The 27540-nt window shown below is 48.0% G+C and overlaps 1 protein-coding gene across 1 annotated transcript in view; it reads left to right on the top strand.

The window, feature by feature from the left end:
- The first annotated feature begins 1520 nt into the window (after nt 1-1520).
- The window catches only part of EPHA10 (EPH receptor A10), a 39828-nt gene continuing 13808 nt past the window's right edge, over nt 1521-27540 (top strand). The window contains exons 1-6 of the mRNA XM_068537880.1: nt 1521-1626; nt 3880-3944; nt 4648-5326; nt 10136-10291; nt 10810-11160; nt 26580-26713. Coding sequence (XP_068393981.1) covers nt 1521-1626; nt 3880-3944; nt 4648-5326; nt 10136-10291; nt 10810-11160; nt 26580-26713 — 1491 coding nt within the window. The remainder of the gene's footprint in view (nt 1627-3879; nt 3945-4647; nt 5327-10135; nt 10292-10809; nt 11161-26579; nt 26714-27540) is intronic.

Raw genomic sequence — 27540 nt, 5'->3', positions numbered from 1 at the left:
GTGACACATGAAAGTGCCTTGTAGATGACCAGTGCTCCATGATGCCAGAAAGTTTCATTCTATTTGGTGCTCAGAGAGGTATGGATTGTGGTAGAGACAGTGTGATTGACCCAGGTATCCTCAGCACAGAGCATGGCACCCAGTAACTGTTGGCTGAAGAGGTGTGGAATACATATATACAAGATGCACAGACATCCAGGCCATGCAGGACTCACATTCATTCTCAAGGCTTCTCCGGCTACTATAGCCTCCAAAGGAGAGGGGTTGCGTCCCCCAAGAAAAGAGCTCTGAAAAGCCACAGGGTGGGTGGAGCTTTCTCCGCTCAAGTTCAGTCCAGATGGCGGCGCTCAACAGCCGCCTCTCTCATTCTGGAGGGCCCCAGCCCTTCCCACCATCAATGCCTTAAACCCTCAGCTAGCACATAAATGACCTTCACTAGAGAGAGGTCGTGTTCCACGTTTCCTTTCGGCTTCTTCAGCGCTGGGTGAACTCTGCGAGGACTGCTCCTCCTCTCTCGCTTATGCCTGGGAGTCCGGCCGCTGCGCTCCTCGCCAGCCCCCTGGGGTGGGCGGAGAGGGATTATAAGGGGGTGGGGGGAAACTCCAGGCTCTGAGCAGACTGGGGAAAGGGGTGGTTGCGGAGAGGGCTGCCTGTGCCCTGGCAGCAGGAGCAAGAACCTGAGGAACCACTCATTCATGCAAAATCTATCACCGCCCATCCTGGCGTCCACATGGTTTCCCAGCCTCGGGAAGGGCTGCTGGTAGGGTGGGACTCTGTCTTCCACTTTACTCTCCTTTCTCGAGTAGCTCTCGGGGTCGGGCTTGGCCTCTTCCTCCAGCCGCGCTGTGTGTGTGTGTGTGTGTGTGTGTGTGTGTGTGTGTGTGTGTGTGTGTGTGTGTGTGTGTGTGTGTGTGTGTAGAGGGCGGGGAGAAAGGGGGCGGGGTGGAGCCACGAGATACGAGAAGCCGAAGACCCAGGAAGAAACCGAGGGCTGGGAGATAGAGGAGCTTCCCAGAGCTTGGGGTCAGGATACCAGGCTTCAAAACCTCCTGCAAGTCCTGGGTACAAGGGGTCTTCCAGGTTAGCTCAGAGGCTGCAAGTGTCGTTGCCTCCCAGAGGTTCGCTCCTCCTTAAGCCACGCCCACATCGCCTACTTCTCAGGAACGAGAGGCTAAGGTTCAGCGCTCTGGGCCACCAACGTCAGCTCATCCCCCTCCCCATGAGCCCAGATGGCTCTCAGCGCTGCCCCACCCCCACGGTTTGGAGACTGGCGGGACCCCTTCCTTCCCCCCCTCCAATTCGCTGATCCGCCCCTGGCCTATGAAACTCCACCCCTCCACCTTCTGCTGGCGGGGATTGGTGGACTTCCCGCGGCGGTGCATAATGCTTGGTCCCCATGGATGATGGTCACCGGCGAGATCCCGCCCCCCGCCGGCGCTGGGGTCCGGGGGCACTGCTCAGCGGTGCTGGGGCTGGCGCGGCTCGAGCCGCCGCCGCACTGACAGCTCGGTCTGCGGACCATGGAGACCGGCGTCGGCCCACATCCGCTGCGCCTGTTCATCTGCCTGATGCCGCTCTGTCTCGCCTTGCTTTTGGGACCAGGGAGGCCCGGGACCGCCGAGGAAGGTGAGGAGACTGGTGGCTGCTCTTGGAGCCTGGGATGCCAAAATACAGGAGGCTGGAGAGCTGGGGTGCTGGGAGAAGGAGTCGTATGGAGAGACTGGAGTAGGTATTGGGGTTTGAAGCAAGCGGGCAGCGGGAAGCAAAGAACCGGAGACACGGAGGGAAAGGTGGCTAAACAACGGAGAAGAGAGGAGCATTGAGGAGCTCGGGGGCTGGAGACCTGGGAGGCTGGGGAAGAAAGAGACCAGGAACCGTGGGAGCCACAGGCGGCGGTTCAGGGGCCGGTGAGACGGACAGGCTGAGCAATTGTATGTGGGAGGTGTGGGGGCAGGGAGATGCGGAGGTGAGATCAGAGTACGGGCAGACGGGATGGAGCCCGAACGGCGGGGGGCTAGGGGACCACTGCGTGGCGAGCAGGAGGTAGAGCGCCGGTGCCGCGGCGGGGGCGCGGGGTCTGGAGGCGAGGGTGGCGGCGCGCGCGTGGGGGCCGGGGTGTGTCTGGGTCCGGGAGCTGCCCGACGTGCTGACCAGGAAGCTGTCCGCAGTGCTGATTTTGAAGCGTGGACTAACCAGCGCGATCCGAGTTGCCGGGTTTGGGGCTGCCCGCTGGACCAGAGCCCCCGTCTTGCCTAGATTTGGGGGAGCTGTACCCTCAGTTGAATCCAGAGGCGTAATATCCAGGTGCAGAATCCGGAGGAGCTGGAATCTGAGGCGTTGGCCTCGGGGTTGATCGGGGCGCTGGATCTCTGATGCTTTCTAATATGCAATTCTGATGTGCTGTAAGTTATACCGAAATCGGGAAGCTGTCAGCGGTCCTGCCCATTGTCGCTGACGCCTCTGGGGCCAACACTCTTAAAGGCCTCACCTTGGAGCCCCACCCCCTTGCTTAAGCTCCAGATGAGGAATCTTCCAAGATTTGGGGATGGCCTGGGCTCCTGTCTCTGAGTTGCTGCTGTGCTGTCCAAACCAGTGCTTCTTGGGACCGATGCTGAGAGCGGAATTCAGACTGCTGGTCAGATGCCTCCTGGGGGAAGAAAGTGACTTCAAGCCTCTCTGGTATAGGAGGGGCCATGGCTTTATATATTAAAGGAACCCTGACAGTCTTCCAAAAGGCAGTAGAGGTGACAGCCCCTGGGAAAGGGGCTGGCTGAGGAGATGAGAGGTTTTTATCTCTGTTGCTGCCGGCAGGGTCTCTCTACTTCGTTTTCCCCAGAGACCTTGGGAGTCAAACTAAAAAGGTTCAAGTCTTCTCCATCCCTGGTGACCCCAGACCTCAGAAGAACCCCCAAGTATGAGTGAATTCAGGGATGTATACAGGAATCCTCTGATATGCTCGCTTTCTCCCTCTTCTTGACACTCAGTTATAATTTAGGGAACCTGGGAAGGTGGGGGGATCACTGATCCCCCATTTAAAAGCCAGTCTTATGGTACTTGTCATGGATTCTGTGCCAGGCTGAATAATGACTCCCCAAATATTTCCATATCCTAATCCCCAGAATCTGTGTATGTTATCATAAATGGCAATAGACTTTGCAGATGCGGTTAAGGATCTTGAGTTGGAGAGATTACCCTGGATTATATGGGTGGCCCAGTTGTAATCACAATGGTCTTTATAAGAGGGACACAGGAGCAGTCAGAATCAGGGGAGAAGGCAATGTGATGACAGAAGCAGAGACTGGAATGGTGTGTTTTGAAGATGGAGGAGGGGGCCACAAGCCAAGGAATCCAGGTGGCCACTAGAAGCTGAAGAAGGCAAGGAAATGGATTCTCCCCGTTGAGCCTCCAGTCTTGTCGACACCCTCACTTTAGACCAGTGAAACCGATTTTCAACTTCTGACATCCAGAACTGTAAGAGAATAAAGTTTTGTTGTTTTAAGCCACTAAGTTTGTGGTAATTTGTCACAGCAGCCACAGGAAACTAATACAGGCTCCCTCCCTAATCATTGTGGCTACTTTTATTTAGACTACTCACACCTCCTCGTGGGGAGGTATGGAGTGGAAAAGCCTTGTCTGTGTCCTTCACCACATTCTCTGTTTCCTCAGTTAGCATTTTTTTTTTTTTTTTCGGCCACACTGCGAGGTTTAGTTGCCCGACCAGGAATTGAACCTGGGCCCTCGGCAGTGAAAACACAGAGTCCTAACCGCTGGACCGCCAGGGAATTCCCTCCGTTAGCAAATTTAAAGTGAACTCACCCAAGGATCTCATACTCCTGAATTTCTGGCTTTCTGACACTTTCTGTTCTCCCCTCTCTCTAGTCATCCTCCTGGATTCCAAAGCCTCCCAGGCTGAGCTGGGCTGGACTGCACTGCCGAGTAATGGGGTAAGTGTAAACCTTTCCTTCCCTGTCCCAAGGATCCTCTGGTGGTCCAGATTCAGTCCCTTTATCTCCCCATGGTTACATCAGATCAAAACGGTCCTCAGAGCATGTGGTCTCCAGCAGCCCTGGCTTCAAGCCAGAGTGGCCTATTAGAAAACGTTGAGTCTTCAGTCAGACGAAAAAAAAAAAAAAAAAAGCAAGAAGAGAACTGACTGTGTCTAGGAACAGAAACGTGGCATCTGGATGGAGCCAATGCTGGACGGTGCCTTGCACCCAATAGATTCAGCAAGCAGTGCTGTTGATTGATAGATTGACAGAACAAGCAAGACTTGGAATCCTAAAAGAGGCTTGGAAACTTGCGGTAGTGGTGGCGAGGTGCGGCAGTGTGACAGCAGTTTGGTGTTGTGGAAAGGCACTGGTGGAGAGCCGGGAGACCCCTTTCCTAGCTCTGCTACTAACCCGACGTGTATATCCACTCAAGTCACCCTTCTCTGGAGCCTCCGTTTCCCCGTCAGTCGGGCTCAGTTGTCTCCAACGTTTCTCCCAGCTCTGCGTCTTATAATTTCAGGGTTGCGTATAGAGAGGGAGGGGAGAAGAGAATGCAAAATGATGGGGAAAGGGGGTTTCAGCCCGAGTCACCGCCAGGGCTCGACCTCCTGGGGGCGCCTTGGCTCTGAGCTGCCCACATCTTTGTTCTCCTCCCCAGTGGGAGGAGATCAGCGGCGTGGACGAGCACGACCGTCCCATCCGCACCTACCAGGTGTGCAACGTGCTGGAGCCCAACCAGGACAACTGGTTGCAGACTGGCTGGATCAGCCGCGGCCGCGGGCAGCGCATCTTCGTGGAGCTGCAGTTCACACTGCGCGACTGCAGCAGCATCCCCGGAGCCGCCGGCACCTGCAAGGAGACTTTCAACGTCTACTGTCTGGAAACCGAGGCCGATCCGGGCCGTGGGCATCCCCGCCCAGGCGGCAGCCGGCCCCGCAAGATCGACACGATCGCGGCGGACGAGAGCTTCACGCAGGGCGACCTGGGCGAGCGCAAGATGAAGCTGAACACCGAGGTGCGAGAGATCGGTCCGCTCAGCCGGCGGGGTTTCCACCTGGCCTTCCAGGACGTGGGCGCGTGCGTGGCGCTGGTCTCTGTGCGCGTCTACTACAAGCAGTGCCGCGCTACAGTGCGGGGTCTGGCGGCGTTCCCAGCCACCGCAGCCGAGAGCGCCTTCTCCACGCTGGTGGAGGTGACCGGAACGTGCGTGGCGCACTCGGAAGGGGAGCCCGGCAGCCCCCCGCGCATGCACTGCGGCGCCGATGGCGAGTGGCTGGTGCCCGTGGGCCGCTGCAGCTGCAGTGCGGGATTCCAGGAACGTGGTGACATCTGTGAAGGTATCCAGCGCACTGGGGGGGGGGGGGGTGTGGTGTGGGAGTGTAGCGCGCAGGTGGCAGTTGGGAGAGAGAGTGTCCTAGATGAAAGAAGCAGGGTGAGGAGTGCGGAAGCCATGGGATGTGGAGCCGGGAGTCCAGACACTTTGCGGTGCTTCCAGCCAGTGGGTCCAGCCAGAATCGGTGAGTGAAGTTAATGGGAGGTGAATTTGACTCCATATAAGGGGGCATCAGGGACCTATATTTTAGGCACCATGATAAGCACCTCACACAGGCCTTCTCATTTATTCACAGCAATAAAGTCATCATTATCCCTATTTTGCAGATGAGGAAACAGAGGCTCAGAGAGATTAACACCTCACTTGCAGTTAGGAAGTGGGGAACTGGGATTTGAATCCAGATTTGCCCAACCCTCAAGTTCTTTCTACAACACCATGCTGCCTCCGCTGTGCATAAGGAAGAATGTTACAGTAGGCCAACCCTATTAGCTAGGGGCTAGTGGAGTTGGTTGCATTATAGAGAGTGAGCTCCCTGTCACCAACAATATGCAAGTCAGAGGCTGGCAGGGGGATTCTTTTTTTTTTTCTTTAAATTAATTAATTAATTTACTTATTTATTTTTGGCTGCATTGGGTCTTTGTTGCTGCGCTCGGGCTTTCTTTAGTTGCAGTGAGCAGGTCCTACTCTTCCTTGCGGTGCGCGGGCCTCTCACTGCGGTGGCCTCTCCCGCTGCGGAGCACGGGCTCCATGCTCGCGGGCTTCAGTAGTTGTGGCTCGTGGGCTCCAGAGCGCAGACCCAGCAGTCGTGGTGCACGGGCCTAGTTGCTCCGTGGCATGTGGGGTCTTCCCAGACCAGGGCTCAAACTCGTGTCCTCTACACTGGCAGGCAGACTCATAACCACTGCGCCACCAGGGAAGCCCAGGCAGGGGGATTCTTGAGCTGGAGAGAGAGATTGGGAGGTTGCACTAGATGACTACTAAGATCCCACCCAACTCTCTGAACTAGAATCACTGCACACCCTGGGGCAGAGCCTCCATGTTGGGGGTTCTTTTGGACTCTCTGGTCTGTGGGGCACCAGGAACAGATCTCTCCTTCTCTCTCCTATCTGCATCTGGAGGACTGAACGGACTGGGGTAGAGAACACAGGGCGTGGATGGACATATCAAATTGACGGTGTCCATGGTGCATTCAAGTGGAGGTAGCTAGAAAGTGGGTCTGGAGCTCAGCAACAGAGAGATAGATGCTACTTGAAGCTACAGGTGTGGTTGGGACAGACCAGGGACAATGTGTGGGGTATGAAGCAAGAGGGCCAATGATGAACTCTCACAGAACAGCACTATGTGAGGGGAAGTGGAAGAAATGGAGACCATAAAAAAGACTGCAAGGCAGTGATCAGAGGCTGGAGGAGAGTGTGATTTCATGGCAGCCAAGGGCAATGGAGGTACCCAGGAACGAATGGCCTGCAGTGTTGGTGAGCAGTCAGATAAGGCGAGGATTGGCCAGTGTCTGCCTGGTGGCCCTGGTGAGAGCAGTGTCAGCTGAGTGATGGAGAGAGCAACCAGCTGCAGTGGATTGAAGGACGAAGGCAGCTGAGGAGCTAGAGTCAGGGATCGCAAACACTCTCTGGAGGTGGGGTTTGAAAGGGGAGGAGAGGGCATGGTGCCTTGAGGAGGACATTGGGCGGAGAGAGAATTTTTACTGTAGATGTGAGCCTGAGGGAGGAGCCAGCGGGGTACCAAGTGGGGGGTGGTGGGAGCAGTAGGCCTCGGGGGAAGAAGTATTTTATTACCGACGTGGATCAAAATTGCTGACACATGCTGCTAACAAGAAGCAGACCATGTTTTAGTCGGTTTCATTGTTTTTAAATACTCTACAGACAGCGCCCTACTGCCCGCACCCTAAATGGACTGCTTTTATGGCTCCACTCCCTGTACCGTCACCGGGAAGAGCTAGTAGAGAAGGGAATCACCAACTGATGGCCTCTCTTCCCCCTGTGAGGTAGGAGAAGGGCATCTGTACCAGTGTACAGTAGAATCCTTGTCTGCCTTATTCACTGCTGTAGCTTCAGAGCCTAGAACAGCACCTGGCTCATATTCGATGCTAAAAAATTATTGAATGACTGGATCAGGTGTTGGAGGAGGGGGTTTGGATACACACTCTGGGCAATGAGAGGGAGACACACACACACACACACACACACACACACACACTCAGGAACCCAATGCCACTTCTGACTTTGGCTGAAACCAGACAAAGGCCATTTGTAATGGCATCAACTCTGCCTTGGGGAGTATGGAGGTGGGGAGGATGCCAGGGAAAGCTTCACAAGGGAGGTGTTATTTTGAACTAGGATTTGGAGAAACATAGGAGTTCACCAGAAGAGAAGGGGTGTAAGATTATAGGACAAGATCCAGAGGTGTGAAAGGAAGAGTTCAGTATGGCATGGGTTGGGTGGTTGGCATTGGGGAGCTGTTGGAGGGTTTCAAGAAGGGAAGGAAACGATCAGATTTGTATTTAGAAAGGGAAGACCCTGCAAGTGTCTTCTGCAGCTATTATAGAGCCCTCTCTAAAGGCAGATGGATGTGGAGGCTTCTCTTTTTAGTGACCATGACTCTTGTTCCTTCTCTCCCAGCCACCAGAGGAATTACTGAAAGACTTGGGGTTTCCCTTGGGGGAAAAATCAGAGTGTACGACTCATGTCTTCAAATCTCTGTAGGACTGCCCTGGAGCAGAGGGACCCAAGCAGACATGCTAAGCTCTACAGGGCACATCAAGCCCCTGCAATGAGGTGGCATGAGGGGGGTTACAGGCAGGGAGGCTGCTTTGGACTCAACATAAAGGCAGCACTTTCTAACTGCCAGCATTGTTCAGCAGAGGCGGCCTCAGAAGGAGGTGGGCTCCCCATTACCAAGTATCTGAGCAAAGACTGTGGCTACTGCTAGGAAAGCTGCTGGAGCGTGGGCCAGTGGGAGTTGAACTAGATGACCCCTGAAATTATAACTCTGAAGGAGGCAGGGGCCGGGAGTCAGGAGTCACTTCCTGAGTCTGCCCCTCAATACAACCTCTTTTAAGCAGAGCCTCTCCAAGTAGAAATAAGCAATGCTGTCTCTGATGGGACCACCCATCTCTAGGACCCCAGACACCCACATACACATGGAGAAAAGGAGCCTCCCACATTCTTTCCCACCTGCGGTGAGGACCCCCCCCCCACCCCTGCTCCCGCAAATAGATCCCTCTCTTATTTCACAGTGGAGGTGGGCAGGCCATGCTTATTATTCTCATTTGACTGATGGTTTCTCAAGGCCAGAGAGGCACAGGAAGTGGCAGAGCTAACGCTGGAACCCAGGTCTCCTGAGTCCCAGCCCGGGTGGCTGTTGCCCACTAGACCACGATGTTAGCTAGCCCTGTGCTTCATTCTGAAGGCAGACTTCCAAAGCCCCCTGGGCTTTAGAGACCCTGCCCAAAGCTGCCCAAAGCCCAGGACTCTAGGCAACATGGACGCCCCCCCCCCCCCCCAAACCTAAGCCTTCCAGATAATGGGAACCCTCAGCCCTCTGCCCTCTCCTCCCAGACAGGCTGAAAGTTCTTCCCAAGTGCTAGTCTGCATCCTTTCTGCTGTACTATGTCTTCTTGGGGCTGGAGAGCAGCCAGCCTTCCACAAGCAGCTAAACCACAGGAGAGGGATAGAGAAGTCCTGGCGGGGGCAGGGAACCAGGTGAGGACCACCCAAGCTCTGAGAGGAGGGCCAGGAGCCATTGCTTCCCTCCCTGGCCCAGCTGGTGAGGAATTTTTTAAAGTGGGTGTTTAGCTGTTTCCACTTCAGGCCTGAGTTGGAGGAAGAGTGATTACTACCATTATTGTATAACTGTTGTCTGTACTGGGCTAAGCAGTTTGCATGTTTTATCTCAATCCTCCAAGCACCTTTTTGAGGTAGGTATTCTATACAAGGCTCAGAGAGGTCACGAACTTGCCCAAGGCCACACGGCAAATAAGTGGTGCGACTCAGGTGCAAACCCAGGTTGTTTAGATATAAAAGCCTTTGCTCTTAACCATCGACTCCTGGGGGAGGTGAGAGAAGCAAAGTAACTGAGGAGGTGCCAGGGCTAGAACCAGGGAACTTTCACTGTCCCTCTCCTCTCTCCACCTGCCTGGCTCCACTTTCAAATGGGAACCAAGTGCGTCAGTAGAGGAATTATGATGCATTAACCCCCAAATAGTGGAGGTAGGCGGCAGCTCTGACAAGTGTGTGTGTGTTTGTGTGCGTCAGAGTTTTTGTCTCCGTAACTGGGAGTGTGTGGGTGTCTGTCCTTGGGTAACTGTGGAACACCCCTTCGAGGCCTCTCTCTTCTGTCCTCACATCAAAACCGGAAAGTCTGGCTCCTTTTCTTCCAGTGGGCGTTAGGGCAGTGTGGTGTGGTCTCTCAAACCAGTCGGCTTTGGTTGGAATCCCTCCATTTACTAGCTGTGGGACACTGGGCAAGTTACTTAACCTCTCTGAGCCTTAGTTCCCTCATTTAAAAAATGAGGATAAAGCACATACCTCGCAGGTTGTTATGAGCATTTAATGAATTACTAAAAGAGAAACACTGCAGTGTTTGCACGTTGAGCGCTTACTAAGTGTTAAGTAATACTACGTTGTTCAGTCACGAGCTGCCACCCCGGGGGGCGGTGCTGGAGTAGCTGAGACCCCCGCCCCCCACTTCCCCATCACAATTCGAGGAGATAAGGCCCACCACAGAGGGGGCAGTCAGGAAAGCGGGGGGAGACAGAGGCTGTGGCGGAGCCCCCTCCTCACGCAGTTCCTCCCCGCAGCCTGTCCCCCAGGGTTTTACAAGGTGTCCCCGCGGCGGCCCCTCTGCTCGCCGTGCCCGGAGCACAGCCGGGCCCTGGAAAACGCGTCCACGTTCTGCGTGTGCCAGGACAGCTACGCGCGCTCGCCCAGCGACCCGCCCTCGGCGTCCTGCACCCGTGAGTCCCCCTCCTGAATGCCTTCCGGATGGTGGGTGGGGTGGTCCATAAGGGCGTAATCGAGGCGTTGTGAGGGCAGGGGTTCCACACTCGGCAGCGCCAGGGCGCACGTGGGGGCCAGCGACCCAGACGGCAGAGTGGAGGGAGGGGAGCCTGGGGCGGTGATGGGGGCCGGGGCCCGGGGTTGGAAGAAGCAGGACAGCAGAGACAGTCCAGACGGAGGGATGAGGTTAGGCTTGTTCGGGGATCACCGTGTGCGCCGCCTACAACCATCCCCGCCCTCCCCTCTCCCAACTCTCCAGCCAGGCGGGGGACTCCCGCCCCTCACACTCTGCTGGGTCCCCAGATCCCCAACCTCATCCCCTCACTGACGTCCTCCCACCCCATCACTGACCGCGCCCCACTCCCACATCCCGGCCCTCACTGCTCCACGCCCCCGTCCCTCCCCCTCACTGGCCCCGCCCCCATCCCGCCCTTCCTCCCGCCGCCCCTGACGGCGCCCGCCTCTGTGCCCCCAGGGCCGCCGTCGGCGCCGCGGGACCTGCAGTACAGCTTGAGCCGCTCGCCGCTGGCGCTGCGGCTGCGCTGGCTGCCTCCGGCCGACTCCGGCGGCCGCTCGGACGTCACCTACTCGCTGCTGTGCCTGCGCTGCGGCCGCGAGGGCCCGGCGGGCGCGTGCGAGCCGTGCGGGCCGCGCGTGGCCTTCGTGCCGCGCCAGGCGGGGCTGCGGGAGCGCGCCGCCACGCTGCTGCACCTGCGGCCCGGCGCGCGCTACACCGTGCGCGTAGCCGCGCTCAACGGAGTGTCGGGCCCGGAGGCCGCCGCGGGAGCCACCTACGCGCAGGTCACCGTCTCCACCGGCGCCGGGGGTAAGGCCTTCCGCACCCCGCGCGCCCGCCCGTCCAGCCCACCGCGAGCATCCCCACAGCCCGCAGCCACCCCGGATAAACTGCGATCGCTGGTCTTAAACAGAAATCCCCGACCCTGGCGACCCCCATCGAGGTCAGCCCCCTTCCCGAAGGCCACGGAGGAGAGATTGAGGATGCAGGTGACTCTGTGCCCCTGGGCCAGAGAGGTTAATGAGTGTTAGTGATTCTGCGGGAGCCAGTGCGTGCTCCTCCTCCTGACCTCGCAGAAAGCCTGTGCCCCACATCCAGCTCTGCAGTTGCCTTGCCTGTCGTTTCCCGGCAAAAGAGGTGGAAGGTTACTCAATCTTTTGCCCTCCCTTCTCAAAAATTTCAGTGGGAACCAGAATCATACCTCCTTCTTTCCTGTCTTAGAAAGAGGGACCCTGTGTGTATCCCTCTGACTTCGTCCCTCGGCCTCTGCAAGGGTTTTGCTGCATTGTCACCCTCTTTCCTGGTCCTGGAAAAGAGCAAGGAAGCACGGAGGGTCAGACTGTAAGGGGCGATAGAATTCACTGGTCAACACATAACAGTCACATTTCGGAGTCTGGAATTGAGATGAATAAATGAAGACCTACAATCCTTTTATACTACACCTTCCTCATTCTTGACATTTACTTTTGATTTGTCTCACTCTGCTGGGGTACAGCTTCAAGTAATCCTTCAAGTATCCTTTGCAAGAAAGATAAGTGAGTGAGTGGTATGGTCTTTTCATATCTGAGACGATATGATCCGTTTGTGACTCTGCTTCCCCGTCTGATGGCAGTTGTATTGCAGAATAGTCTGAGGCCAGGGTAATCTTCATTGTTTTGTAGGTGACTTGAATATGAATGTGTACACACATGGATGTTTGTATAATTCTTTAGCCTACTGGTGAAAGTAAAATTTAACCAATATTGACCTCTTTTCATTGAGTTTGGCTAGAACATAGTAAAACTTTGGATCTGCATACCTTTTTTTATTCCTGGAAAAATTGTTTTTCAGTTTTTATTTCCAGTTATTACTTTGACTAGAACTTCTGATAACTCTGATCTCTCTCTTAAGACTCTTTCTAAACCTTGAGTTTTACGTCCATTTTCTGATTCTCAAATCTTGTCGCTTCCTTTATCATTTTCAGCTCTTAATCCATGTCCCCTGCCTTTTGGGAGAGATTTCCCAACTTGCCTGATTTCCTGGAACAACAGGTTTTTTTTTTTTTTACTATCTCTATTATGATTTAACATTTGCTATTACATTTACATTTTTAAAAATTCAGACTAGAAAAAGAGCACCCATAATCCTATTATCCAGAGATATACAACTACTAATATCTTGGAGTATATCCTTCCACATCTTTTTCTATTTCTATATCCATACCTAGAACTATCTACTATAAAATCCCTTTTGTATCATATACGTAACACAAATTTTTATCTGGTATTTCCTGATAACAATCCTGTTTTGATATAGATAGATTTAAAAATCATGTTAAGGAAATACTCTTCTGTTTCCATTTTGTTAATAAAAATACTAAGCTTTCACTGATTGAGTGCTGCTCTGTGTTTGGCACCGTGCAATATGATTTTCTACATTAACTCATTTAAATAGAATGATAATCATCTTTCAGATGATGAAACTGAAGTCCGAGAGGCCAAGTGAATTATCCAAAGTCAGCCAGCTAGTCGTCGAGACCCATCTTTGAACTCAGGTCTGTCTAATACCAAAGCCCTGCTTTTAGCCCCTTGGCCATATAATGCTTTCACTTTTTTTAAATTTATTTTTTATTTATTTTTGGCTGCGTTGGGTCTTCATTGCTGCGCGGAGCGAGAGGGGGCTACTCTTCCTTTCAGTGCGCGGGCTTCTCATTGTGGTGGCTTCTCTTGTGGAGCACGGGCTCTAGGCACGCGGGCTTCAGTAGTTGTGGTGCGTGGGCTCAGTAGTTGTGGTGCGTGGGCTCAGTAGTTGTGGCTCGTGGGCTCTAGAGCGCAGGCTCAGTAGTTGTGGAGCACGGGCTTAGTTGCTCCGCGGCATGTGGGATCTTCCTGGACCAGGGCTCGAACCCGTGTCCCCTGCATTGGCAGGCGGACTCCCAACCACTGCGCCACCAGGGAAGTCCCTAATGCTTTCACTTTTTACTGAACTTTTTAGAAAAATCAGCAATGGATGTTAATTTTACAAAATGCTTCTTGAGCATCTTTCAAGATGACCACGTTTTTTTGTCTTTGACCTTTCGATACGATGAATTCTATTAATGGATTTTTTCAATGTGAGTTCTTTTTGCCTTCCTAGATTATACCCTACTGCAGATGAGTGTATTATTCTTTTAATATTTGCTGAATTAATTTGCTTATATGTTAATATTTTTTCCATCTACATTTATAAGAGAGAGTAGTTTTTCTAAATTATTGTGTTCTTTGTCAAGTTTTAGCATTTTGGGCTGGCTTTGAAAAAGGCATCAGGAATAATCTCTTCTTTATCTCTGTTCTGGAACAGTTTAAATAGCATAATTATCATTCTTTGAAGGCATGCAAAACTGCCTGGGAAACTGTACCTTGCTGATGTTCCCAGTCTTTTCTATAACTTCTTCTTGAATCAGTTTTGTTAATCTGTACTTTCATAGAAAATCTTTTGATGATCTGTTTCTAATTTATTAGCCCAGAAACGCTTATTTAAAAAGTTTCCATAGTATCTGGAGTTAACTCTACTTTCTCTTTCTTCATGTTGTGTCCTGTGATTTCTTTTTTAAAATTATTCTGGTCAGAAGTTAATTTTATTGGTTATGACAAATAACCAGCTCTTGAACTTATCAATTCCACTGCTCTTTACTTTTGTCACTTATTTTATGATTTTATCTTTATTAATACCATCCTCCTGATTTCCTGAAGTCTTTTTCTAGGTGAGTTCAGTGCTTAGTTTCTGGGTTTTTTAAAAAATATTTATTTATTTATTTGCCTGTGCCAGGTCTTAGTTGCAGCACGTGGGATCTCTGTTGCTGCAGGCAGGATCTTCATTGCAGCATGCGGGCTCTTAGTTGCAGCATGCAGGATCTTTAGTTGTGGCATGCATGTGGGATCTAGTTCCCTGACCAGGGATCGAACCCTGCATTGGGAGCACGGAGTCTTAACCGCTGGACCACCAGCGAAGTCCCAGTGCTTAGTTTTTATATTATAGTTTTAATACTTTAAGCCTATGAAATTTCCTCTGAGAATAGCTTTGGTCACATCCGGTATGTTTTTATACATAATATATCACATTGCTCATATTGTCATTTTCTTTGTAGATATAATTCACATACCATAAAATTTCACTTACCTTTTAAAGTGTACAGTTCAGTCGTTTTTCCTAGCAACTATCACAAACTCTCTAATTCCAGAACATTTTCATCATCCCCAAAAGAAACCCATTAACAGTCACTCCCCATTCCTCCCACCCGCTCCAGCCCCTAATAACTACTAATCTACCCCGTTTCTACGGATTTGCCTATTCTGGGCATTTTATATACATGGAATTATACAGTATGTGGACTTTTATGTCTGGCTTTTTTCACTTAGCATAATGTTTTCAAGGTTTGTCCATGTTGTAGTATGTATCAGTATGCCATTCCTTTTTATGGCTGACTAACGTTCCATTGTATGGATATACCACAATTTTGTGTATTCATTCATCAGTTTATGGACTTTGGACTGTTTCTGCTTTTTGGCTATTAGAGTAATGCTGCTATGAACATTCATGTACAAGTTTTTGTGGAAACATAGGTTTTCAGTCCTCTTGGGTATATACTTAGGAGTGGAATTACTAGGTCATATGATGTCATAGACTGAATTGTCTCTCCCAGATTCATATGTTGAAGCCTTAACCCCCAGTGTGACTGTATTTGGAGATAGGGCCTTTAAGGAAATAATTAAGGTTGATGAGATCATAAGGGCGAGGCCCTAATCCCAAGGACTAGTGTCCTTAGGAGAAGAGGAACAGACACCAGAGCTCATTTGCTCTCTTTGTGCATACACAGAGGAAAAGACAGGTGAGGACACAGCAAGAAGGTGGCTGTCTGCAAGTCAGGAAGAGAGCCCTCACTAGAATACAAATATGAATCTGCAAGCATCGTCTGGGATTTCTAGCCTTTAGAACTGTGAGAAAATACATTTTTGTTGTTTAAGCCACCCAGTCTACAGTATCTTATTATGGTAGCCTGAGCTGACCAATGCATATGGAAACTTTTTTATCTTTTTGAGGAGCTGCTGAACTTTTTGAGGAATTGCCAGACTGTCTTCCAAAGCAACTGTACCTTTTTACATTCCCACCAGCAAATGTACAAGGCTTCCAGTTTCTCCACCTCCTCACCAACACTTGTTTGTCTTGCTGATTTTAGCCATCCTAGTGGATATGAAATGGTATCTCACTGCAGTTTTAGTTTACATTTCCATAATGACTGATGATGTTGAACCTCTTTTCATGTGCTGGGTTTTCTTTTTGTCATTGAGTTATAAGAGGTTTTTTGTCTAACCTGTATATTCTGTATACCTTTGTATTACTTTCCTAGGGCTGCTATAACAAAATACCAAAAAGATGGCTTAAAACAAAAGAAATTTCTTGTCTCACACTTCTGGAAGCTAGAAGTTTGAAATCAAGGTGTCAGCTGGGCCATGCTTTCTCTGACTGCTCTAAGGGAGAATCCTTCTTTCCTTCTAGCCTCTGGTGTTTGCTGGCAGTCCTTGGCCTTCCGTGGTTTGTAGATGCATCACTCCAGTCACATGGCCCTCTTTTCCCTGTGTGTCTCCACATCATTTTCTCTCTATGAGAGTCCCTCTCTGTGTCTAAATTTCCCCCCATTCAGAAGAACACCAGTCACATTGGATTAGGGCCCACCCAAATGACTTCATGTTGACTTGATTACCTCTGTGAAGACCATATTTCCAAATAAAGTCACATTCTAGAGGTACTGGGGGTTAGGACCTCAAAATATCTTTTTTGGGGGACACAGTTCAACACATAATGACAATTATGATACATGGTTTGCTAATATTTTCTCCTACTCTGTGGGTTGCCACTCACTTTTTTTTCCAACAGAGATGTAATTGACATATAACATGATATTAACTTCAGGTATACAACTTAATGATTTGATATTTGTATATATTGTAAAATGATCACACAATAAGTCTAGATCATCCACAGCCACACATAGTTACAAGAACTCTTAAGATCTACTCTCTTAGCAATTTTTTTTTTTTTTGGCCACACTGCACGGTTTGCAGGATCTTAGTTCCCTGACCAGGGATTGAACCCGGGCCTTTGGCAGTGAATATGTGGAGTCCTAACCACTGGACCGTCAGGGAAGTCCCAGCAATTTTCAAATGTAGAATATAGTATTATTAACTATAGTCACCACGCTGTACATTACATCTCCAGGACTTATTTATTTTATAACAGGAAGTTTATACCTTTTGACCACCTTCACCCATTTAAAAAAAAAAAATTTTTAACTTCTTTATTGGAGTATAATTGCTTTACAATGTTGTGTTAGTTTCTGCTGTATAACAAAGTGAATCAGCTATACATATACATACATTCCCCATATCTCCTCCCTCTTGCATCTCCCTCCCACCCTCCTTATCCCACCCCTCTAGGTGGACACAAAGCACCAAGCTGATCTCCCTGTGCTATGCGGCTGCTTCCCACTAGCTATCTATTTTACATTTGGTAGTGTATATATGTCCATGCCGCTCTCTCACTTCGTCCCAGCTTAACCTTCCCCCTCCCCGTGTCCTCAAGTCCATTCTCTACGTCTGTGTCTTTATTCCTGTCCTGCCCCTAGGTTCTTCAGAACCATTTTTTTTTTTTTTTTAGATTCCATATATGTATGTTAGCATATGGTATTTGTTTTTCTCTTTCTGACTTACTTCACTCTGTATGACAGTCTCTAGGTCCATCCACCTCACTACAAATAACTCAATTTCGATTCTTTTTATGGCTGAGTAATATTCCATTGTATATATGTGCCACATCTTCTTTATCCATTCATCTGTGGATGGACACTTAGGTCGCTTCCATGTCCTGGCTATTGTAAATAGAGCTGCAGTGAACATGTGGTACATGACTCTTTTTGAATTATGGTTTTCTCAGGGTATATGCCCCGTAGTGGGATTGCTGGGTCCTATGGTAGTTCTATTTTTAGTTTTTTAAGGAACCTCCATACTGTTCTCCATAGTGGCTGTATCAATTTACATTCCCACCAACAGTGCAAGAGGGTTCCCTTTTCTCCACACCCTCTCCAGCATTTATTGTTTGTAGATTTTTTGATGATGGCCATTCTGACCGGTGTGAGGTGATACCTCATTGTAGTTTTGAGTTGCATTCTCTAATGATTAACCTTCACCCATTTTGCCCACCTCTCACCTCCACCTCTGGCAGCCACCTGTCTTTCACTTTCTTAGTAGTGTCCTTTGAAGCTCAGAGTTTTAAATTTTGATCAAGTCCAGTTTATCTATTTTTCTTTAGTTGCTTGTGCTTTTGGTTTCATATCTAAGAAACCATTGTCTAAATCAAGGTCATGAAGACTTACACCTGTGTTTTCTTCTAGTATTGTAGTTTCGACTAAAATTATTTTATTTTATTTATTTATTTTTAAATTTATTTTTGGCTGCGTTGGGTCTTTGTTACTGCGCACGGGCTTTCTCTAGTTGCGGCGAGCAGGGGCTACTCTTTGTTGCAGTGCGCGGCCTTCTCATTGCAGTGGCTTCTTTTGTTGCGGAGCACAGGCTCTAGGCACGCAGGCTTCAGTAGTTGTGGCACACAGGCTCAGTAGTGTGGCTCGCGGGCTCTAGAGCTCAGGCTTAGTAGTTGTGGAGCACGGGCTTAGTTGCTCTGCGGCATATGGGATCTTCCCGGACGAGGGCTCGAACCCGTGTTCCCTGCATTGGCAGGCGGATTCTTAACCATTGCGCCACCAGGGAAGTCCCCAGTGTTTACTTTTTAAAGTAACTATTGTGGTTTTCTTTGAGGGCTAAGGTATGGTAAACATTTTAACTATTCTACGGCTACCTTGAAGCACTGCATATTATTTTTATACTGCAGTGTTCTCTCTCTCCCCCTCCATCTCCATATATATTAAGTACTATATTATTCAATTCTTCTATTTCCTTCTTATTGTCTACTTGATGTTCCAAGGACTAAGAGGTTTAACTTTCCCATTCTGCTTGTAATTTTGTTAAATTCCTTATATTTGTAATGACTTTTAAATATTTTGATTTTGCTAATGCATTTTTAGTTTCCCTACACGCCTTTCTCACTTTCTCCACTTTTATCTCATCTCATCCTGTTTCTTTTTCTTCTCCATCTGTTTTCTCTTCGTGGCCTTCTGCTCCTATTTCAGGAGGCTGTGTTTTCTTTCATCTTCTTGAAGATGCCAAACAGTCTCCTTACTTGTTCTTCTGTCATATTAATCGCTCTTAAAGATCTGCTCCTCCTGAGTCTTCAGTTTTTAAAGAAATTTATTTATCTACTTTTGGCTGCTTTGGGTCTTCGTTGCTGCGTGGGGGCTTTCTCTAGTTATGGCGAGCGGGGGCTACTCTTCATTGCGGTGCACGGGCTTCTCCTTGCGGTGGCTTCTCGTTGCTGCGGAGCATGGGATCTAGGCATGCGGGCTTCAGTAGTTGCGGCATGCAAGCTCAGTAGTTGTGGCTCGCGGGCTCTAGAGCGCAGGCTCAGTAGTTGTGGCGCACAGGCTTAGTTGCTCCGTGGCATGTGGGATCTTCCCGGACCAGGGCTCGAACCCGTGTCCCCTGCATTGGCAGGCAGATTCTTAACCACTGCGCCACCGGGGAAGTCCCCTCCTGAGTCTTTAGAGTAATACTTTTTTTTGCTTATTCAGAAATACTTTTTCATATGCCCAATTTCTTAGTGTTTTCTGTTTACTTGTTCTCAAACAAGGAAATAGCTGATGTTTGCCAAAAAAAACCAAAAACTGAAACAAGATACATGAATTGTCCTTTTTACTGGTTTGTGAGGCTTTCAGCTGCAAGTAACAGTATGTCTCAGTGCAAATGACATTTGACTGAAATGACTTATTAGCTTAAGAAGAGGGGAATTAGAGCTTGGTTAGTTCAGCAGCTCAACAGTGCCCTCAAGGACCCAGGTTCTTTCTTTCTCTCCACTCTGCCATCCTCATAACATAGGGTGGCTCCCTTATGGTGGCAAGTTGGATACAGCTGCTCCAAACATCATCATGTCCTTACCATCCAGGGCAGAAGAAGAACTGTTTCTTCCTTGTTGGTATCTTTTTTTTTTTTTTTAGTTGTGACTCTATTCCTTTATTTCTTTTTTCTTAATAGATCTTTATTGGAGTATAATTGCTTCACAATACTGTGTTAGTTTCTGTTGCACAACAAAGCGAATCAGCCATATGCATACACATGTCCCCATATCCCCTCCCTCTTGAGCCTCCCTCCCATTCTCCCTATCCCACCCCTCTAGGTCATCGCAAAGCCCCGAGCCCATCTTCCTGTGCTATGCTGCTGCTTCCCACCAGCCAGCTATTTTACATTCGGTAGTGTATATAATGTCGATGCTACTCTCACTTTGCCCCAGCTTCGCCCTCCCACCCCGTGTCCTCAGTTGCAGGGCAGGAATAAAGATGTAGACATAGAAAATGTTGGTATCTTTTTAAAAGCCAGAAACCTTTCCCATAATCCCTCCTCCCCTTAGGTGATTTCTCCTTTTGTTGGCCAGAACTGGCTTATGAACCCAACCCTAACCCAATTATTGACAAAGGGAATGAGTGCACACAGATGTTTTAGAACAATCAGAATTAACCTGAGTCATCTCAGGGCGGACAGTAGACCCTGAATCAAAAACTGGTCTCAGTCAGCAGGGAAGGGGGACATGGCCGTTGAATAGGTTTCCAGTAGTGTCTGCTGTACTCTCAGCCCCACTTTGGTGCTGACTGATCTCATTACCAATCTACAGTGGGAGGGCAGGTGCTTGGGCTCGGGTTTTAGCTCCACTGTCAGGATTTATCAGGCTTTCATCTAACATAGCTCTGCGGGGCTGAAATGCAACCTTCTCCTACCTCTATATCCTGGCCATCTGATAACTTTCAACAAATGCAGTTTTAAAAAATGACATTCCTGGCTCTTTCCTATCTCTGCCCTCCATCTGTATCTACAAGGGATTGTGCCCCTTCCTAGGATGTTTCATCAGTCTTCTTCCCTTTGTGCCTACATCTTTTCTGGGAGCTGCCATCTCCAAGTGTATCTAGGCTGAGAGGCACTCTCTGGGGATAGGGAAGAACACTTTTCCTCCAAAGCAACTGTGCAGTAGAGTGATGGCTGTGCATTCGTTGTCCAGTTGACAAAGACCTTGCTTTTTTTTTTTTTTTTTTTTTTTTTTTAAATGGTCAGACAGTGGGAGGAAGGATAAAGGATCTTCCAAGTTATTTTTAGGATGGGAGGCAATGTCACTCTATGAGCAGCATAGCCTGAGGGTGCACTACAATTGTATTTTTCAGTCCAGTACCACTGGCTTTATCGTAGGTGGAAATATGCCACTCTACTCCCCATCACCCCATTCTGGCAATCAGCTGTCAAGATTAGTTTACGGTGACATTCTGTGTTTTCAGCTCTTTGTATCTTTGGGTTTTAATTAGAATTTGGGAGAGACTGGAGGTGGGGCCTGCTAGATGGTTACCATTTAAAACTGGAAGCCATGTTTATACGCTTTTCTAAGAGTGAGCTCCATGTGCCCTTCTCTCCACTTCCTCGGCCCGGTGCCACCTGCTGTCCACTTCCCCTCTATCCCCTGAAGTCACCAGGAACCTCCACATTGTTAAAGCCAGTGGGCACTTTGAATCATCTTGCCCCGTCTCTGCTCAGCATATGACACTGCCAACCAGCGGCTCCTCTTGCTGGTAAACTTGGTATTGAATGCTTGTTCTGTGTCATGTATTGTGCTAAGCTCTCCATGTGCATTAATTCATAAAATTCTCACAGCAGGCCTAAGGAGGTCATTATTGTTTCCAATCTACATATAAGGAAACCGAGGCTCTTGCCTGTGGCCCAATAGCTAATAACTGGAAGAGTCAGGAAGGAACCTTCCTAAATGTTCTCTTCCCTGGGCTTCTGTAGCCTCCTTTGCTCCTGGTTTTTCCTCCTACCTCTCTGGCTTCTCCTTTCCAAGCTCCTCTTCCTTTGCCTGCCTTTTCTTGGGCTTGTTTCCTGAAAGCTTTGCCTTCTCTCTCTCTGTGCATTGCCCTGGGCAGTTTCATCGAATCACCTCCTGATGGCTCTCAGATCTCTATCACCCTCCCAGATACCTTTTGGGAGCCTTGGAACCACTTATCCAGCTACCTTTCTGGCATCTTCTCTTGGGAACCTCTCTGCTCAACACACTTAAAGTGAAGTCATGATCTTTCCTCCCAGTAACCTGGTGGTACCTTATTCTGGCATGATTACACTATTGTTTGTTTCTTTTTGTTTGCTACTGTCTGTCCCCCCATTATCTAGACTAGGTTCTCAAATCTGTCTGCACACTGGAATCATTGAGAAGCTTTTAAAAAAGATGCTAATGCCTGAGTCCCACCCCACAGAAATTATGATTTAATTGCTTTGGGTTTATGACCTGGGCATCAGTACTTTTTTTAATTGTGGTAAAAAAACATATAACATGAAATTTACCAAATTAACCATTTTTAAGTGTACAGTACAGTAGTGTTAACTATACGCAATTATTGTACAACAGACCTCTAGAACATTTTCATCTTGCAAAATGCAAACTCTATACCCCTTGAACAACAACTCCTCTTTCCCCCTCCCCCCAGACCCTGGCAACCACCATTCTACTTTCTAAGAGTTCGATTACTTTAGATAATTCATAGAAGTGGAATCATGCAGAATCTGTCTTTTCGTGACTGGCTTATTTCACTCAGCATAATGTCCTCAAAGTTCATCCATGTTGTTGCATGTGATGGGACTTCCTTTTTTTAGGCTGAATAGTATTCCACTGTATGTCTACATCACATTATTTTTTCCCCCAGCTTTATTGAGATATAATTGAATTACACCTTTGTGTAAGTCTAAGGTGTACAATGTGATGACTTGGTGTATGTGTGTATTGTGAAATGATTGCCATGGGAAGGTTAGTTAACACATCCGCCACCTCACATACGTATGTTTTATGAGTCTGGTGAAAACATTCAGGATCTCTCTTAGCAGTTTTCAAGTACACCATGCCATACATTAGATCCCCAGATGTAATTCATCTTATAATTGGAAGTTCCTACCTTTGACCGACATCTCCCCATTTCCCCCACCCCCTAGCTCTTGTCAAAAACCAATCTACTCTCTGTTTCTGTGAGTTTGGCATTTTTATTTTTTATTTTTTTAAAATTATATATTTATTTATTTATTTATGGCTGCATCGGGTCTTCGTTGCTGCATGCGGGCTTTCTCTAGTTGCGGCGAGCGGGGGCTACTCTTCGTTGTGGTGCGCGGGCTTCTCATTGCGGTGGCTTCTCTTGTTGTGGAGCACGGGCTCTAGGCGCGCGGGCTTCAGTAGTTGTGGCACGTGGGCTTCAGTAGTTGTGGCTCGCGGGCTCTAGAGCACAGGCTCAGTAGTTGTGGCGCGTGGGCTTAGTTGCTCAGCGGCATGTGGGATCTTCCTGGACCAGGGCTCGAACCCGCGTCCCCTGCATTGGCAGGTGGATTCTTAACCACTGCGCCACCAGGGAAGTCCCGAGTTTGGCATTTTTAGATTCTACATATAAGTGAGATCATGCAGTATTTGTCTCTCTCTGTCTTATTTCACTTAGCATAATGCCCTCAAGGTGCATCTGTGTTTTTGCTAATGGCAGGATATTTTTTTTTAATCGCTGAAAAACATATCATTAAATATATACGTATATAATTTTCTTGTCTTTATCCATTCATCTGTCAACAGACACTTATGTTGTTTCCATATCTTGGCTATTGTGAATAATGCTGCAGTGAACATGGAAGTACAGAACTTTCTTCAAAATTGTGGTTTCATTTCCTTGGGCTATATACTCAGAAGAGGGATTGCTACATCACATGGTAGTTCTATTTTTATTTTATTGTATTTTTTTAAAAAATTTTTAAATTTTAGGCTGTGTTGGGTCTTCGTCTCCATGCGAGGGCCCTCTCCGGTTGCGGCAAGCGGGGGCCACTCTTCATCGCGGTGCGCGGGCCCCTCACTATTGCGGCGTCTCTTGTTGCGGAGCACAGGCTCCAGACGCGCAGGCCCAGCCGCTCCGCAGCATGTGGGATCCTCCCAGACCAGGGCTCGAACCCGTGTCCCCTGCATTGGCAGGCAGATTCTCAACCACTGCGGCACCAGGGAAGCCCTATTGTATTTTTTATCAATTTTTTAATTGAAGTATAGTTGATTTACAATGTTGTGTTAATTTCTGCTGTACAAAGTGATTCAGTTATACGCATATATACATTTTAAAATATTTTTTCCATTATAGTTTATCATAGGATACTGAATATGGTTCTCTGTGCTATTCAGTAGGACCTTGTTTTTTATCCATTCTATGTATAAAAGCTTACATCTGCTACACCCAACCTCCCACTCCACCCCTCCTCCTGCCCCCTCCCCCTTGGCAACTACCAGTCTGTTCTCTATGTCCTTGATTCTGTTTATTTTTCATAGATAGGTTCATTTGTGTTATCTTTTAGATTCCACATGTTAAGTGATATCGTATGGTATTTGTCTTTCTCTTTCTGACTTACTTCACTTAGTATGATAATCTCTAGTTGCATCCTATTTTTATTTCTTTAAGGAACCTCCATACCGTTTTCCATAGTGGCTGCACCAATTTACATTCCCACCAACAGTGCACAGGGTTCCAATTTCTCCATAGCCTCGTCAACACTTGTTATTTTCTGTTTTTTTGTTTGTTTTGTTTTGTTTGCTGTTGTTGTTGTTTGTTTGCTTTTGATCCTAACACGTATGAGGTGATATCTCATTGTGATTTTGACTTCCATTTCCCTGATGATTAGTGATATTGAGTATCTTTTCACGTGCTTATTGCCCATTTGCACATCTTCTTTGGAGAAATGTCTATTCAAGTCCTCTGCCCATTGCGTTATTTGTGGGTTTTTGTTGTTATTGTTGAGTTGTAGGAGTTCTTTTTATATCCTGGGTATTAACCCCTTATCAGATATGTGGTTAGTAAATATATTCCCCCATTCCATAGACTGCTTTTTCACTCTGTTGATTGTTTCCTTTACTGTACAGATGTTTTTAGTTTGATGTAGTGCCATTTGTCTATTTTCGCTTTTGTTGCCTGTGCTTTTGGTGTCATATTCAAGAAATCATTGCCAAATCCAATATCATGAGGCTTTTCCTCTATATTTTCTTCTAGGAGTTTTATAGTTTCAGGTCTTACATTTAGGCCTGTATTTCATTTTGAGTTAGTTTTTGTATGTGGTGAAGGTAAGGGCCCAAATTCATTCTTTTGCATGTGGATATTCAAATACCCCAGCACTAGAGACTTCCCTGGTGGTCCAGTGGTTAAGACTCTGCGCTTCCAATGCAGGGGGCATGGGTTCAATCCCTGGTTGGGGAACTAAGATCCACATGCTGCACAGCGTGGCCAAAAAACAAAACAAAACAAAAATCAAATTCTCCAGCATCATTTGTTGAAGATACTTTCCTTTTCCCATTGTGTGGCCCTGGCCTCCTTGTAGAGGAGCATTTGACCATATATGTGAGGGTTTACTTTTGGGCTGTCTGTTCTGTTCCATTGGTCTATAGTTCTGTTTTTATGCCAAGTACCATACTGTTTTGTTTACTGTAGGTTTGTAACATTTTGACGTAAAAAAGTGTGAGGCTTCCAGGTTTGCTTTTCTTTCTCAAGATCATTTTGACTGTTCATGGTCCTTTGAGATTCCATATGAATTTTAGAATTTTTTTTCTATTTTTGCAAAAAATGCTATTGGGATTTTGATAGGAATTGCACTGAATTTTTTTAGGTCACTTTGGGTAGTATGGACATTTTGACAGTATTAAGTGTACACTCCATAAATATGGATGTCTTTTTTTTTAAAAAACACAGATTTTATTTATTTATTTATTTATTTATTTATTTATTTATGGCTGTGTTGGGTCTTAGCTGTGGCATGTGGGATCTTTTGTTGCAGTACGCGGGCTCTTCATTGCGGTGCGTGGGCTTCTCTCTAGTTGTAGCACATGGGCTTCTCTCTAGTTGTGACGTGCAGACTCTGTAGTTGTGGCACATGGGCTCTGTAGTTGTGGCGTGTGGGCTCAGTATCTGCGGCGTGCAGGCTTAGTTGCCCCGCGGCATTTGTGATCTTATTTCCCCGAACAGGGATTGAACCCACGTCCCCTGCATTGGAAGGAAGGTTCTTAACCACTGGACCACCAGGGAAGTCCCAATAAATATGGATGTCTTTCTGTTTATTTGTGTTTTCTTCAGTTTCTTTCAGCAGTGTCTTGTAGTTTTCAGTGTGCAAGTCTTTTGCTTTTCTGGTTAAGTTTGTTCCTAAATATTTTATCTTTTTTGATGCTGTTGTAAGTGGGATTGTTTACTTAATTTCTATTTCATATTGTTCATTGTTAGTGTGTAGAAATGCAAATGATTTTGTGATTTGATTTTGTATCCAGCAACTTTGCTATATTTGTTAATTAGTTCTAACAGTGTTTTCTGTGGAATCTTTGGGGTGTTCTACGTATAAGATTATGTCATCTGTGGAGAGAGATCATTTTACTTCCTCCTTTCCAATCTGGATGCCTTTTGTTTCTTTTTCTTGCCTGATTGATCTGTCTAGGACTCCCAGTACTGTGTTGAATAGAAGTGGCAAGAGTGGGCATCCTTGTCTTATTCCTGATCTTCAAGGGAAAACTTTCAGTTTTTCACCGTTGAGTATGATGTTAGCTGTGGGCTTTTCATATATGGCCTTTATTATGTTGAGGTAGTTTCCTTCTATCCCTAGTTTGTTGAGTATATTACCTCTTGCCCAGACTATTAGAATAGTTAAGTAGCTCGTCTTCCTGCCTTCTTTGCTCTCTAATGTCTCCAAACCGCAGAGAGTGTAGAAAGAGCCTGGGGGATTAGAACCAGCCACCACGAGGAAAGCTGGAGTATAGGGTATGGGCAAGCAGCACGTGGCCTGATGCTTTCCCCCTAGGAGCCAGGGAAGCAGACAGCTGTGGGGTGAGAGGGGCCTCCCTTCCCTCTAGTCCCGCAAAGACGCTATCCCTCAAGCCCCGCGCCTCAGGAACATCCTGTCCCCCACAGCCCCTTTGGTCCTGCTTCTGTGGCTCCAGTAGCCCCGCCCCTAATCCCCGCTTGTCCAGACTTTCCAGCCCCTGTCCCTGCCCCACAGTCAGATCTGGGTCCAGAACCTTGCATTACTTACTTTCAGCACCATGGGAGGAGGATGAGATCCGCAGGGACCGAGTGGAGCCCCAGAGTGTGTCCCTGTCATGGCGGGAGCCCATCCCCGCTGGAGCCCCTGGGGCCAACGGCACGGAGTATGAGATCAGATACTATGAGAAGGTGAGTCGGGGTCTGGGAGGGACCTGGGGCTGCATTCCTGGCTGTGATCTGCCCCCCTCACCCGCCGGCTTCCTTTTCTTCATAAGCACCTCCCAGCAGAAGTCCTTCTTACTTTCTTTCTAAACATTTCCACAGGCCCCCTAAGGGGCCTCCCCAGCTGGGGTTTCTTCCTGTCCTCTCCTCACCATGGACCCCACTGCTCTCCCTCTTTCCCCACATCTCCGTTCATCACTGGTCATGATGTCCATTTTCACCACTTCTGCCTAGTGTTTACAGTTGACAAGAAGCCTTCTCTGGGGGCTGATCCAGATTTTGTGTGGCGGAATCATGTACATACAATTTGCAATCCTTTTAAGAAAAAGAATGCAGAAACACATTGTTTCAAATTTTACAGAAAGGTACCACGGTGGGAGCACATTGCTAGGTCATGGGGCCCCCGTGTTGGTAAACGTTTAGCAGCCAGCTCTGCAGAACAGTGACCGTGTGCATTATTATTATAATTTTGCTGACGTGAGGAATGTGTAACCCATCATTTACAAATAAGAATAGAAAATATACAGCGCTCCTTATTGTAAACTCCATATCGCCAATTGGTTCTCGTAGGATACTTCTTTCTGATTTTTGCTGACCTCTTGCATCTGTTGTCATCTATGGTTGCAGCTCAACCATGGTTTGACAAGTGGAGCTACATCCGGATCCACTGTGTCTTTTCCGCATAAGTTAATAAACTTATGAATTTAAATTCAAACTGTTTGAATTTGACATGTAATCTGCAGTTAAACTGTTTCTTACCTTGGTGCCAATTGTATTCATTACAGCGAAACCTT

This window comes from Eschrichtius robustus, chromosome 3 (assembly GCF_028021215.1).
Source record: "Eschrichtius robustus isolate mEscRob2 chromosome 3, mEscRob2.pri, whole genome shotgun sequence".
Taxonomy (NCBI): Eukaryota; Metazoa; Chordata; class Mammalia; order Artiodactyla; family Eschrichtiidae; genus Eschrichtius; species Eschrichtius robustus.
Note: the sequence above shows the minus strand (reverse complement) of the source record. Positions and strands in the feature narration are given on the sequence as shown.